Here is a 16,553-nt window from a genome sequence, read left to right as displayed (position 1 = left end):
CATCACTGTTGCTTAACATAGTTCCTTAGGTAACAAGAAACTCAATAATGTCTTTGCAATTGTTTTGAATAACGTAATATAAAGGAGTATGTTTATTCCGAACTGTGACATTGATTGTTGCATTATTTTTCAATAACAATTCAGTAATACCCCTATCACCAGATGCCGCCGAAACATGAAGTGGTGTCCAGCAATCTTCAAATTCATACTGCCTCGGCTTATTAAACTCTACTCCATGTTTCACTGATAATTCGACTACATCAGTGTGTCTGTTTTAACAAGCCTTATCACAATGATTAATGAAAGCACCGTGTTTTAATAATAATTGTACTACATCTTCGTTACCTTCTTGACATGCAAGATACAATGGCGTTGAACCATATACATTGGAAATGTCAACCAATGCATCACTGTGATGACATAAAAATGCTACTTCTTCCTTATGATTGAAATAAGAAGCAACATGTAAAGGACTCCATCCAATTTCATCAGATATGTTTATGTCAGCTTTATAACTTAACAATTTATAATCTGCTTCGAAATGGTTTTCCCTACAAGCTATATAATTCGGTGACATGCGATTTTTCATTTGAAAGTTAATGTCTGCAGCATGTTCCATCAACATTTTAATTATATCAATACTTCCGTTTCCCGCGGCACTGTTTAGTGCAGTTCTACCATCTTCATCAGCATTGTTTACTTCTGCGTCGTTTTCGAGCAATAACTTAGCTACGTCTTTATGGTTGGCATACACAGAAACATGTAATGGACTCCATTCATTTTTCTCACATTTGTTTGTGTCAGCTTTATATCTTAACAGCATTTTGACTGCTTCTAAATGGTCATGCTCAGAAGCGATATAAATAGGTGTCATTCCATTATTCAGTTGTACGTTTGCATCTGCATCATGTTCCATCAAAATTAAAATAAGCTCCGTGTTTCCATCTTTAGCAGCAAAGTATAGTGCAGTCCGTCCATGTTTATCAAGACTATGCACGTCTGCACCCTTTTCGAGTAATAACTTAGCTATTTCATTATGACCATGGTAACACGCTAAAAGTAATGACGACTTTCTAGTCTCGTTAACACCATTAACTGCTGCGCCCTCTTTGATTAATATTTCTACTATAGCTTTATTTCCATATGAACAAGCTAAATGAAACGGGGTGTATCCCTTTGCATTGCAATAATCAATAGAAGCACTCTTTTTTATTAGTAGTTTTACTATATCCTCATTCATATTTTTACAAGCAATACGTAATGGCGATTCGCCTGTTTTATTACAACGGTTTACCTCTGCATTACCGTGATGACAAATATATCGCACTATTTCCTTGTGGTTGCCATAAGTAGCCACGTGTAATGGACCCCATCCAGTTTCATCACATTTGGTTATGTCAGCTTGATAAGTACACAAAAGTGTTACTGCTTCTAAATGGTTTTCCCTACAAGCTATATAAATTGGCGTCATTCCATTATTCATTGGAAAATCTAAGTTTGCACCATGGTTCATCAGAATATTAATCAGATTGTTATTTCCATCTTCAGCGGCAGTGTGGAGTAAAGTCCGACCATTTTCATCACTTGCGTTTACTTCGGCACCATTTTCGAGTAATGGTAAAGCTATTTCATTATGCATGTTGTTACAAGCTAAAAGTAAGGGCGTGTTTCCAGTTTCGTTCACTTTTTTAACTATTGCGCCTGCTTTAATTACCAATTCTACAATATTTTTAATACCATTAGAACAAGCTAAATGAAACGGGGTTAATCCATTTTCATTGCAATGATTAATGAAAGCACCATGTTTTATTAACAATGTTACTTTGTCTTCATTGGCTTTTTGACAAGCAAGGTGCAAAGGCGATTCGCCTACTTTATTTGACAGGTTTACTTCTACAGCACTGTGATCACATAAATATGCCACTAATTCTTTATGGTTGTCATGAGAAGCAATATGTTATGGGCTCCATCCACTTTTCTCACATTTGGTTATGTCCCCTTTATTACGTAACAGCAGTTTAACGGATTCTATATGATTATTCTCACTAGCTATGTACATTGGTGTCATTCCATTTTTCATTTGACAGTTTACGTCTGCATCATATTCCATCAAAAGTTTAATGAGATCTGTATTTCCGTTTTCGGCGGTTTTTGAATGAAGTTCGACCAGGTTCATTTGCACGATTAACTTCTGCACCATTTTCGAGTAATAACTTAGCTCTTTCATTATCAATATCGGTACAAGCTAAAAGTAGTGGTGAATATCCAGTATCGTCAACCATATTAACATTGTTTTGATATTCCTGATCACAAAATAATTGTAGGGGAGTGAATATACTTTTAATGCAATGATTTGGTGAATCATCCTCGATGTCGAATAATACTTCAACTATGTCTACATTACCCTCCTGAGAAGCCAAATGTAATGACATTATTTCATTCGCATCTCCTCTATAAATCGCTGAGCCATGCTTGAGTAATAATTTTACTATATTCATATGATTTCGCCTATAAGCGTTATACAGTGGTATTTTTCCAACATTGTTATTTTTATTCACATTTGCACCATGAGAAATTAATTCTTCAGCTATATCAATAAACCCTTCCAGGCAAGCTTTATTTAAGGGAGACCATCCTTCATTTTCACATTTGTTAACATCGGCGTTCCTCTCGAGTAATAATTTTACTGCCATTCAATGACCAACGTGACAGGCTAAGTACAATGATGTCATTCCGTTTTGCATTTGCTTGTTTACATCTGCCTTGTGATGAATTAAAAGTTGATTATGTCGGTATCACCATCATACGCTGCCATATGTAGTTGATACCAACCGTCTTTGCCACTTATGTTTACATTTGCATGTTTTTTTAACAGAACTTGAGTGGTTTTCAGATATCCCTTGTAACAACTTGCAAGTAAAGGGGTGTATCCAAAAATGTCAATTTGATCAATTTCAGCACCACTGTTAAGAAACAAGTCTGCAATTTCATGGTGTCCATTTAAATATGCCTTGTGTAAAGGAGACCTATTGTTAAGATCGAGGAAATGTATATGTTCTCTGTTTGAGTAGATATTTTGAAATATTATAATAACCTTTAGCCGCAGTGACGTGTAATGGAGTTGCGAAATCATTTATTGACGAAGAAAATTTTGGATTCATCTTCTCCAAGTATCGTATTAACAAACTTCTATAGCTTTTAAATTTTATTTTAATGCTAGCAAACACCTCCCAGTTATGACCATTTTCAATGTCTCCGAATATACGTTCGAAATACATTGTTTCTAATTCGTCTGATATCATAATGGTACAGTTGCCATGCTGTTCATTCAGGGAAGTTAATTGGCACCTACTACTAATAAACGCCGTGTCTCCGTGTCTTAAAATGCATCGGATAATAAATTGTGCTACAGTATCAGAAGTAATGTCAAAAATTTTATCGTGTTTGGTACAAAATATAGACTTTTTTTCTGATAGATACATATATTTTAGATTTTGAATATTGGACAAAATTGACGTTTTAGATGGATATTTCCTTGTATCAAGTTCATCGAATAAATCTTGTAACATGTTATCGTATTTTACATGGCCAATCTGAAGACCTTCTTTCTCGATTGAGTTATTTGATAAAACTAAAAGTGCAAAAACTATGAACGATACGTCTTTTTTACTTTTAAAGTTTTGAATTTCGTCCTTTAGAAACTCATTAGGATTTTGAAAAAAATCCCCATATTCAATTCATTAAACATAAAACATAGCAAAGGGAAAAAGTTGTACATCATTATGATTTCATCATTCAGTTGACTCACAACATTCTTAGTAAGATATAACTTGCTGATTTCTCTTCTTTCCACTAAAGATAAATGTATTTCATCCGATTGCAAGTTGAATTGCTCAAATGGTTGAGAAGATAAGCTATCTCTAACATTATCATAAAGATATGATCTGCATGTTACCATTACTTTAATGATTTTTTTTTTAATAACATCTTAATACGTCCTGTTTCAGACTCCCAGCAGTTAAGGTTGCATTCATTTAAAGAATATTTGCCGAATACATCATCCAAAACAAAGAGTTGTTTAGCATTATAATTCGTCAATTTCAATAATTCTGATGGTAACCAAATAGGTAGAACTGTGTAGCCTTCGGTTTCTTGCATGTGTATGGCTATATGATAAGCAAGTGCAGATTTGCCAGATCCAGGTATACCAGTAATAATAGTGCATTGATTGTCTTTGACCACTTTAATTAATCTAGTAGCAGCTTCAGTCACATAGAACTTTTCTAATTTCTTTTTCCATTCAATTTGAATACCTGCAATTATAATGTAAGAAATGAAAAATGTAATTATATAAATAATTTAACAATTCAGTTTGTTGTACAATCCTTAAATATGTTCAATAAGATATGCATGTCAAGGAAACGAAAGGTGAAACATAAGTCAAATTTGCTATTGAGGTTACACAGGTAAATTATCGAATAACATGAAAGAGTAAGTACTCTCCTAAGGAACCCTCAAACCCAAAGCGACCTAAAGTCAACGATGTATTAATACTGGAATGGTGGTGAGCGTAATGGAGAAAGGGACACTCAAAGTATGACTAAATCCATATAAATTTAACTCTCCTTGGATTTGGGGTCTTAGTCTTGTAACGATTTATTAACCCAGAGTTCCAGGAAAAGAATATGTTATAATTAATGAAATTAACTATATATTCCATACATAACGAGAAAATTATGTTTCGATTAAAATAAGAAAAGACATGTAATTGATGCGCATGTCTCGTATTACTACCTCAGCAATATCAAAAACTGTCGCTTATTTACGTATAATGTTTATAATTCTGTGTATATAACGATACCTCTGGATAAAACGAACATTTTGATAGTAACACATACCTCATAGTGCCTTTAATTCATTTGAATAATCATCTTTAAAAACTTACATTGTATATTTTGTCTTTCTAAATTCAGCGTTTCAACTTGAGTAGTAAGTTTTTCAATTTGCTTTTCTTTTATAGCAAATTCTACATACATTTCATGGAATGAATAATCTAGGTGAGCGTGTTGCAATTTTTTGCATTCAGATTTCATGGTCGGACAGATCATTTCTATAGCCTGAAAGAAATAAACGGTTTTATAGGAGAATTATAGCTAACGTGTATGAATGCTCCGAAAGGGTAAGCAGGCTCCATACGTAGCGCCTGTCGTGTTGTCATTGTAAGTACATATTCGGTGATAAGTCTCATTTTAGTTATGTAATAGTTTGCGGAAAAGAAAACGACTTTATGATTACGACAATTGGATCATATCTGTTGTCATTTGTGAAGCAGATAGCTCTTAATGGTCAATCAAATAGTGATGTCGTCCATTGAGTTTTAAAAAAGATGAAATCAATTTAAAAACTTGAGTTGAGAAATATATTTTATTTTGTTTGAAATTGGTTTTTTTCCCGTTTGGTATTTGTAGTAATTATATATAGATGGGAACTAGTGTAACTAGTTCTGCAACTAGTTCTGCAAGAGTATGTACTATTTATAAAGTTTGATGTTACGTGCACATACACGAGAGAAGTTTGGACGGTTTGTACGGGTGGGGGTTTTATGGTACTATATAAAGTTTGGCATTTTAATGTATTAGTATCGAAGGTGCTCGCAATTACGTCAAATCGCACGAAGTTAGTCACATTAATGGCTGCTATGTTTATTACATGTATTTATATCATGCTGTTTGTATCGAAGAAACCTGTATTATAAAGTTAAATACAATTTGTATCGCAAGAGAAGATAATATTGTTACTGCGAGCAACTAACCCTATTTCTGTGTTTGTTTTGTTTAAAGCCTATTGAATTTAGAGTAGAAAATTTTTACATTCGAACGAGCAGAGCGAGGGAGAATTTAAACTGTAATTATCTCTTAAAGTAAAGTACCGACCCTAATTGTCAATTTCATGTTGTAAATCAAACTTTGAAGCCAACATATATACCAGTGATATCCTTTATTTCATATCTCAACATAGTAAACAAACAACACATTATTTACTGAAAGGACAGAATCTAAGAACCGAGCAGGAATAAGTTAGGGATAATACTAGGTGCATTTTTCAATAGACTCTCCAATATGACGTCTTCCTCATCTGAATAAAATTCTGTAAACAAAGTATGGATACACATGTTGTAAACAATGAAAATAGTTATACAATATTTGTTTTATACTTTCTACTGGATATATTTCTCTCCTGGTGGATCTGTCAGTTTCTAAGGGTAACATCGGTACTCTGTCGATGTTGCCGTTTTACTGTAAATGTTTTGATTATAAAATACGTCTCTATCAAAACTTAGTTCAGTGGGAACTATAACCGATTACTTTTTGGTTTATAGTTTTACTCTTTCGGTTTTGATACTAGTATATGTGTCTCTCCAAACTATACGTATGTGAAGGACAACATGTAACAGTCGTACTTTTTCTCGTATGCTTTGTCACGAGTATTTTGTACATTGCAAAAGCATTCGAATTACACAAAATACATTAATCATTGTTAACATGTGATATTTTAAACATAGTGTCAAGTATAACCATGAAGGTTCGTCTTACTAAAAAAATGCTTTAAAAAAACTTTAAAAAAGTAAAATAATAAAAACATCGAACTCCAAGGAAAATTCAAAACGGAAAGTACCTTATCAAATGGCAAAATCAAAATCTCAAAAACATCGACCAAATGGAAAAACAACTGACATATCCCTGAATTGGTACAGGCATTTACTTGGTGGATTAAACCTGGTTTAATAGCTAGCTAAACGTGTTTCTTGTATGACATTCGCAATGAATTCCAGTTTAATAATAAAGTTGAGATTATGTATGGTAAGTTATGTTGATCGTTCTGATGATTCATGATTAAATAACATTAAAATCGTATTCGATGAAAGTAGCAAGGACGTTACGGATAACTTGACTGATTTTAAGATGATCTATATATTGTTCAAGTTATTATAATATATTATATGAAGATTTTTAATCAACGATACTCGAGAATCATTTGTTTTTCTTTCATTCATTTTTCTTTTCTTTTGTGGTATGGTATTGATTCCTGAAGAACTTAATTCTAGATACCGCCGCTCCTTCACTAGTGTCGAATGGTTGCGGTAGCTGGTCCTGGATAACTAAGTTCGTCAGGTTTCGGAGAAGACAGACCATTAATGTCAAGTCGAAGTCATTCGAATTAGGATCGGAACCTGAAAATGAACTTTAATAAATATCATTGGTAGCTTACATATATTGTGAGTTTTGTTTTCACTTACTTCAGATATTTTAAGTTAATATTTCTCTTATAAAAACTTATTCATTACGGCATTTGTATCCTATTTATACTTGGCTTACAATTGTATAAATAACCATGAGGGATTCGATGGAGCTAATTGAGGACTCGAAGGACATGATGGGCTTATAGAGGATGCTTACCTTTCCGATTCAACTGAGTTTGAATACTTGCATATTTTGTTGTTGATTTTTGGGGCTGAGGTTTGAATATTTTGTCATTAAGTTGTAGTAATACGACTCAGTGTTTTATTTCCTTTTTTATATTGACTCCCTGATTGTTTTATTGTTCTCTCTTCCACTGTTCGAAAAATTTTCAAACAAAATTTATGACTGTATTTTTTTTTTTAAAGTGTTCAATTAAATACATCAATAAAATCAATTTAATTTCGAATGCTAGAATTACAAAAAACGTCTTATAACAGAATAATTTTCAACTGCCTATTTTTTCTTTTAAGAAACGGTTACATATATCAAGAATAACCAAGATATAACGCAGTTCACTTATTAGTTGATGTGAAATGATATATGTTATAGAAACTATTTTAAGAAGTCGGATTTTTTTCAAACTCTTATTGTTTTTTGTTCATTCATTTGGTCATTTAAAATATGGACAATATGGAAGGGGGTCAGATTCCTCGTTTTCTCAATTAGATGTTAAAATGTCATACAGGTGATTTTTTCCTAAATTAAGGTAACGATCGTCAAAACAGAGTTTTAAAAGCAACTTTATTTTCAATTTATATCAGCTTAAGAAATGTTACACTTATACATGTTATATATAGAGAATAATACACGGCATGTGATACGGATTTTGCCATGTTTTATACGCTTTATCATATATTTCAACAGGAGAGTTATATTATATGAACTGTTCACTGGGTTACCTTCAGTTCTACTTTTGTCTTGTTTTAAAAGCCTTAAAAGAACTGCTCAATTACTTATACAAAGCACCTGGGTTAACTTTACCATTTAGTGTGTCAAAAAATATGAAAACTTGACGTTCGTGACGTCACATGTACATGCCAAACAATGACGTCACGCCCAAATGATCGTACCTATTTTGAGGAAAAATATTTTTTTAGCTTACATAAATAAAAACTGACATTATGTAAAAAAAAAAAAGTAGGGGTACGGTGTGATAAAGGATAAAGGCGTGATAAAGGGTATGGGATAAAGGGTTTGGGTGTGATAAAGGGTATGCGATAAAGGGTGCGCATCAAAGTTGCGCGATATGGATTAAACAGCAGGCTATTTATCAAAACTACTGTATTTATTACTAAACATATGATAAATTTAGAGGACATATTCAATACGTTTATTGGTCGGATATTTGGAGATGAAATTAAAGACACAATTGGATTGAGAAAGTACCACCTTCGTCCCAAATTTATACATACTTAAGTTGGGAGTCTTAACTATTAGATACCAAACAATAACTTTTTCAAACTGAATTTTGTTCTTAAAGAGTGTATGGACCATAATGTACCTAGTGATAGGATTATTCAAACTTGTGTAAAGGAGTAGGTCCAGTCAGACCCCTTTTTGGCCCCAAAATAAAGCAGTTTTACAAAATTGTAAAATGTAAACTTTTAGCTGTTTATTGGAAAGTAAAATACTTCTTTTACATAGATATGTGTTGTTTTGACAATACTTCGCAGATGTATCGGGTTCCAAGATAATTAAGTCTAAATTATTGAAATCTTCACAATTTTAGCATTTGAGTAAATATTTAGACGGTTTCCGTTTTAAATGGAAATGGCCGCATTTGTGTACATTTTTAATATTTAAATGTAAGTTTAAATTTCATGATAATACATATATACAGGTTGGGGATGAAAACGGATGCGGCCACTTTCATTGACAAACACCATCATATAATTGCATATTCGATAGATTTTTTTTAAGCTTGAGCTAGTTTGCTAGGTTTCTAAATCGAATTGAGGACTATGTTTTATTCTTCCTATTGCCTTTCATTCAATATTTAATTCGGTATAAAAATAAGGAGATGGGATAGTATTGTCAATGAGACAACTATCCACAAAAGTGAAAATGAAGTGGGTGAAAGCAATTACAGGCAATCGTGCACCCTTTGTCAATGTTAAACAACACATACTGTATAGTCGGCTACAAGTATATACATCAGGCCCAAACATGAAAAGTATGAAACAATTTAATTAAAATGAAAATCAGCTGAAAAGAGCTAAACTCATTCGATCGAAACAAAGTAGATAAACATCTAACAAGAATACGTGATATGGTAATTTAAATCCCACACAACAAGAAAGATTCAAAGAAGAAAAGAGCAGTATACTAACAGCTATGTCAAAGACATTAACAACTAATGATAATACCATGTATCTAAGACTGTTATATCAATCAGTACATATACGACATCCACCAGATTTTGTATAAAGAGGTCATTAACTGTCAGAGAAAAACAGGCCAATGTATAATTCCAGATATAGGTGTCGACATATTGTGTATAACTGTAAAGGTGTATGTGTGTATAACAATAATATTAAGTATGGTTTTAATTTTTCTAATGAAAAAGGGATTTATAAGTTTACCCGGATCGTATCTAAATTTCCGGGCTAAGTAAAACAAACACCTTACTAACAATAAGGATGTGCTTGGTTTTAAATAATTCTGCAACAGGTACAATGCAAGTCCGATTTCCAACCCAAATCTTTGTATCTAGAGAAGATGTATGTAAGTAACTTCTGGTAACAAAATCCCTGACTTAACAATATTTAAGTAAGACATAGAATTCGCTGTTTGAAATAAAAAAAAAAAAACACGTCACAACAGACATGGCTTAGCGAATGAGTACAGATTTATAAACAACGGATGATGGTACAGAAGGAACGACAAAAACCAAATGAGAAAAACATAACTACAGGGTAGGAAAAATCGTTCCTTTTGTCTTGTATAACAGAAATATCGAAATTGAGGAAAAAAACAGTTATTGCTATTCATATTTTTTTTTTTTTTATAGTAAGTACATATTGGTATATTTCGGCAATTTATTCAGAGTTCTCAATTATTTATCCTCGGCTGTCAAATATTCGGTTTTGAGCGTTCATGATGAAGATTAATCCAGAAAAGCTCTTCGGACACATCAACTTTATAACGTCTTGTTTTTATTTTTTAACGAAAAGAATAGTATAAACATAACGTAAAGCGTTGTCAAAGGTATCAATTAAAAAAAAATAGTGCCCATAAGATTTCACAAAACCTGTCGATTAACTTTATTGCCAAAACGTGCATACATGTTGTGAAGGTACATTTTTTTCCATTGTATTTCACAATTTGTCAAATAATTTTTCTCTCATTAAACATGTAGAAATATTCAAAACAATAATAAAAAAACCTTGTGATTACACAAATAGGAAAGCAATTGTTTCTTCCGGAATATTTGGTTTATACCAAATGTGTAATTTTAATATAACGGATACACAATGAAAGTAACCATAATCACCTGGAGGAAACAATAATCTCCATTGCCTCTGTGTTATGACATATTAATTTTTCAGTCTATCTAGTTTCGTCCAGTTTTTTGAGAAAACTGATTTCAATATAGTAGGATTAAATTCTCTATTGAAAAGATTTCTGACAGCCTCAGGTGAAAGTCTTTAACTAAGTTGGCGACTCTAAGAAAATTTGTTTCCTCTATTAATAATGTTGGTACTGCTGATGCCATTCTAAAAAATAATGATTTTTAGTTGGTTACATGAATTAATAAAAAACGTACACAAATTGTTGTTTTTAATTTATTATTTTACTTTTACGTTTCAATTTTTGATAAGAAAACAAACCACAGAATATAAAATTTCCTTTGCATTATTTTTAGTTTTTGAGTTTCATAAATAGAAAAAAAACCGGTTTTGTCTAGTTTTGATTAGGAGAACAGTACATTCGGAAAGTTTGAACCTTTAATTCTTTGCACGTAGATGTTTGACATGCTAGTAAGCAGCATGTACCTTTAACTTAGTTTCGTCAAATTGCTAAATTACCTGATTCTGGCAATTCCACCTCGAGTATATTATAGGGTAGCAACGAAATGTAGATATACTAGTATTCATTCTTTGTTGGTTCGGGTGCAATTTTTTCGTTCTAAAATAATGTATTTGATTGGTCAAAAATAAGACATAAAATGATAAATATACTTACTCTATATGATCAGTTCACCATGTGACAAGTCCTTGTTTATAGTTATAAAAAAACGTTGATCCTAAGTATACAAACATATACTTATTTGTTTAACAATATGAAAATCGTTTAATATAGCAATTGACCAAGTTTATATGTTTACACTGTGAAAAAGAGAAGTATATCCGATTTCCATGATACTGCAGTCACCTCTACTTTTGAAAGGGTTAATATAAGTAAAGTATGAAAACAATGAATTTCACGAGTCAATACCTCGTTGTAATATTAAAAAAAAACATTGTTAAAAAAAATAGTAATTACTAAAGGGAATCTTTACATTAATAAAGAAAATCACAAAACAATACAAAATTGTCTTTTCAATCAATTAAATCTATATTCATTAGACACATGCATGTTTACTGAACAATGCTATCTTGAAGTTGTTAAACTAGGGTGAAAATAAATCAGATTTGAATTTTGGCTGTTTTAATATTATCATTATTTTATTAATAGTAAAATGATTTGTTTTAACTAAATATAATTCAATTTATAGTATAGACAAACCGTTTGATTGCATATATGTATACGGATTATTGTGAAGAGTAGACGGTTTATAATAAAGTAAATCTTATCGACATGAATTAAATCTATCAAGTTTTCATTAACCTAAATCAATGGGGAAAAAACTCGTTATTAACTGATACTTATAGATTGATTGATAAATTGTTTTTAACTATTTTCAAAGAATCTGTACTAGTAAGTGAGTTCTGATGTTTCTAGATTAGGCGTAACGAATCATAATGTGTCAGTGGTTGTATCCCATCGTAATCCTAAGATTTTAATTTGTTGATCTTTGTCCATAACGTTTTCAGTTCTTCTTAATACTTGTAATAGTTGACTGTTCCACTGTCTGATTGTTTACTCAACCAGAAAAACCTACTCACATCTCGGTTCTCAATGTCCAGTAGCAGATTTGGAAACTTTTTTCGATGTCTGCAGCTGCAGATACTGTAGACTTATACATGTACGAATCTGAGTAGTTATGGTGGTGACTTATTTAATGTTGGCGATACTTTCATTTAGCAAGCATTCGAAATAGCACTATCTGGTGTTTGTTTGCAACTACAATCTTCTCCGATCCTGAGAGGCGTCATGACTGAATTATTCTCCACTGGATGACGTGGTATGTAATGCAAAGACAAAATGCGCATTGCTTTGTGTTTATCTTTTTATTTCTTGTTGAATACTGTTTGTGTACGTAATTTTGCAATGGTCAAGAATGTAGCGGATGCGAATTTACTTTCTACTTTTTGAGGTACTTTTCAGGCTTCCATGCTAACTAACTCGTATAAAATTGCTTTGTGTAATCTATTTAGGGTCCAGTTTGTTGACCTATGTTCCCTAGCTAAGTTTTGGCGTATTTCTGCGGGCAACTTGTTCAGAATAACTGGTACGACTATCGCACTATAAGTGTCACCAGTTAGTGACTCTATATTACGCAAGTTTCAGTTTTGTCATAATAATTGCGGAGGTTTAATAAAGAATATATCAGCGGCTAAATATCAAGTAGAGCTTGCCGGTATGTTTGTATAATAGTATGTATCTGTCCATACCTCTCTTGTTATAACGAAATAGCTTTGCCGTAACAAGTGTTTGTAATAGAAAAACATGATATGGTGTGCAATACTTCTTTTTGTAGGAGGGACTTTAAGTAGTTAAACTTTTGTACATCGCTGATTGTTGGATTTGTGTGAATAGATGTCTCATATCAATCCCAAAATGATTTCCAATTTAAAATACTCTCGCCAAAAGTAGGATAATTTCAACTATGGTAATTTATGGTGCTGAGTTTTTGCGGTAGAAGATGAATGTCAACTTGGAATGTACTTAACCGGGTTCGTTGTAGGGACAATCTCTGATATAGCGGGGTTACTAGTATAAAACGATGATGTATTTGATTGTACATCAGATGTCGTCGTGAAACAATTGGGTGCAATTGAGGGCAGTCGTTTGCAGGTACACTATTGCATATATGTGAATTCATGGTATGTATTGGTATATTAACGGGAGAACATAACTAGCTTGAAAACGGTAATATTAATGGGTAAATTATGACTTTTTGACTGTGAGGATTGCATGAGTTTTCTTATTTGACGGAGTGTTCAATCTTTATCGAACATATACTCATCTATTTGCTGCATTTTATCAACCGCGTCTTCATCCGAGCTCACTTCCATAATTTTATCATTTAAATCTTATAGAATGTCTTCTTTCTGTAACATGGAATCGAAAATTGCTGTGACTTCCTCAACTTTTATTTCGGAACTGTCTCTAAAGTATCTATTTTCTTGTTTGTTAGATTTTGTCTTTCATTTGAGCCGATCGTGTACAGGTAAATTATATTTTTATGCACCATTTATTATGTCCTATTTATGTGCATTATGTTTTCTGGTCTGTGCGTCCGTTCGTCCATCTGTCCCGCTTTAGGTTAAAGTTTGTGGTTAAAGTTTTTTGTCAAGGAATATTTTGATAAAGTTGAAGGCCTACCTACCTAAAACTTAATACATGATATGGTCCTTCTAATTATAATGCCAAATTAGAGTTTTGACTACAATTTTACGGTCCACTGAACATAGAAAGGAATAATGCGATTGGGGCATCCGTGTACTATGGACACTTTATTGTTTTATATATCATATCATATTTTTTAGCCAGTTGTACATATGTTATGAATTATTTTAAAGCACCCCAAAAAGATCACTAAAAACGTAAAACAATGGATTATTATCTGTCCTTGCCGAGTATTTATATGCCACACATCTGTTGTATTTGCGAACAACGAAGTCTATCTTTTTCTTTTTCGTGTCATAACGAAGTTATCGAACAATATGACCAAAACTATTTTAAAACATAAGAAAACATAAGGGAACACTGTTTCTATCCATATATGACCAGTATATACTCTAGGTTTACTGCATGTACATGTATTTTTTTTAAATCACCCAAAATCTCATACGCCTGTGTTACTTTACACTGGTATATTTTAATGTCTTCGCTTATAATTTGAACTTATGTGATTTCCTAAATTGCGTATTCAGAAGATTAGGCCGACAAACAATAATTTCTAGAGGTTTCGATATATTGTTAACGTATGCATGTTTAAAAGATTAACTTATTTCTTGATTGTTTTCTATAAATAATGTCCGATCGTGCAATAAAATTATAATTTATTTGCACTGCTTATTCAAAAAAATAAAAAAAATAATACTAAAAATAAAATTATGACAAACATGTGACAAAGTTCATTGTCGTTTGTCAATTGTTTCATTTCAAATTGTCTTAAGAAGAAATAATAGATATTTCGCATGATCTCACTGAAGCTTACAGCTAATTTCCTAATACATATAGAGAAACACTTTGATTAACTTCTTTGCTTTGTTTGTATAATTTTTAAAATTAAATTGGGATAACGTCCAATTGAATTCTAATATCATATAAACAGGTGTACATACCTATATATTAAGATGTCAATCTTAATAACAAAGTCTGAATAAACATTTATACAAACAAAGCAAGGAAGCCAACCAAAACTTTCTCTACAAGCATCCGGTTAGTATCTGTAAGGCAAAACATATTAATAAAATTAATACTCAGCAAAGTGAATTAAAATTTAAAAAATCGGATTTTAAAACTAAATTGTTGTAAATTTAACTTATTACAAAAACAATTGCTCAAAGAATAATATCCAACATACAATTTTAACTTTTACATGTATTAACAATGATTAAGCTACAATGACCGGAAAGATTGAAAACAAATCTCGATTTCAATGCCGACAACAACCTTTTATTTGTTTCAATTTCCAAAATGATCAATTTAGATTCATTGTATTTGATCCTGCTTGGTGAAATCCTACTTTGCAATTTCAACGGAAAACACGTTAGGTAGTAATAACAGGGATTGTATTTCATGATAGGCTAAATGGCTGTATAGCATTTTAGAATCAAACACTTTCAATTCAAATATTTTACCTATAATTTTAATTTTTTATATCTTAAATATTCAGAAATAATGAATTCACAATCTAAATGGAATAATTTCTATTGCGGTTCGTCTTAGCCGGGGAAAACAATGGTATAAAGAAGTCCATCCAGGCGTAAACGGTTATTTCAAACAATTTTTTTTCATTCCGACGGATTGTGTTTCTGAAGGTTAATATTGTGCGGCAACAACGATATCTGATACTGATACATTCATTTAATTTCTTGTATTACTGGATAATAAAGTAGGTGAATATAGTTGTTATTCTTGGAAATTTAAAAGTGGGATTCAAACATCAAATTTGTGACTTTTTTTCAAATAGTGTGCCAGCATGGAAAGCTTGTACTATGACGTTAGATTCAATGTTCCGAAAAAAGACAACTCTTTTCTTCAAACGAACGGAAAAAAACATGAAAATTATTGACATTTTTTTTTAAAGGTTGGTGACCTACACTGTTTTTCCTTTATTTTGAAGAGTTCACTTTCCCTCTTGAAATTATTATAAAGAAATCATTTATAGATAATTTTTAATACTGGAAACGTTTTTTTCATTTTTACATTTAATTTTGACGGGAATGAAATAAATCATATTTTTAAAGCTCAAAACAATGAAAGTCTTAAACTCTTGAACATGTATTTGATAGATACAAATCTACTGTTTAACGTGGAACAAGAATTATGCTATGTTTGATAGAAAGGATTTGTTTTAAAGATTAATAGATGACAAGCAAATATCATGTTAATATTCGGGAAAACACGAAACTGAGGTTGCTATAGTGACAAAACTAAGTCGATGACACCCAATTTTTTCATCATATTTCGTTCCTCAAAACATGAAATACCTTCACCCACAGTTTAAAGGAAAAATCACTGGTAGAACTGAAAAGGCTGTTTGGTATTTAATTGTTTGTATTTAGGAGCCACTGATAAGTATGTTGTTGACGAAACACGCAAAGGGCTTTAAAAATTATCAGCCTGGTATCTTATATATTTTTTTTTGTATAAAAATGGACCCAAAGCAGACATGTTTAACCCCGCCACATTATT

General features: G+C 31.8%; 1 protein-coding gene across 1 annotated transcript; it reads right to left on the bottom strand.

Moving 5' to 3' along the window:
* Positions 1-274: 274 nt before the first annotated feature.
* On the bottom strand, positions 275-5,036 carry LOC139500159 (ankyrin-1-like). Its single transcript, XM_071288898.1, has 3 exons — positions 4,946-5,036; positions 3,996-4,313; positions 275-1,719 (listed from the first exon to the last, which is right to left on the bottom strand). The coding sequence occupies exons 1-3, from the start codon at positions 5,034-5,036 to the stop codon at positions 275-277; spliced, it is 1,854 nt and encodes a 617-aa protein (XP_071144999.1).
* Positions 5,037-16,553: the final 11,517 nt, after the last annotated feature.

This window comes from Mytilus edulis, chromosome 13 (genome assembly GCF_963676685.1).
Source record: "Mytilus edulis chromosome 13, xbMytEdul2.2, whole genome shotgun sequence".
Classification (NCBI taxonomy): domain Eukaryota; kingdom Metazoa; phylum Mollusca; class Bivalvia; order Mytilida; family Mytilidae; genus Mytilus; species Mytilus edulis.
Note: the sequence above shows the minus strand (reverse complement) of the source record. Positions and strands in the feature narration are given on the sequence as shown.

Excerpts from the sequence above, each read along its gene's own strand:
- LOC139500159 (XM_071288898.1), bottom strand. The coding sequence starts at position 5,036 with ATGTATGTAGAATTTGCTATAAAAGAAAAGCAAATTGAAAAACTTACT. Across the intron at positions 4,314-4,945 it reads AGAAAGACAAAATATACAAT|GTATTCAAATTGAATGGAAA; the intron begins GTAAGTTTTTAA and ends TTATAATTGCAG. Across the intron at positions 1,720-3,995 it reads CTGGGAGTCTGAAACAGGAC|AATTGGTAATTAAAGCAGGC; the intron begins GTATTAAGATGT and ends AAAATATTGTAG.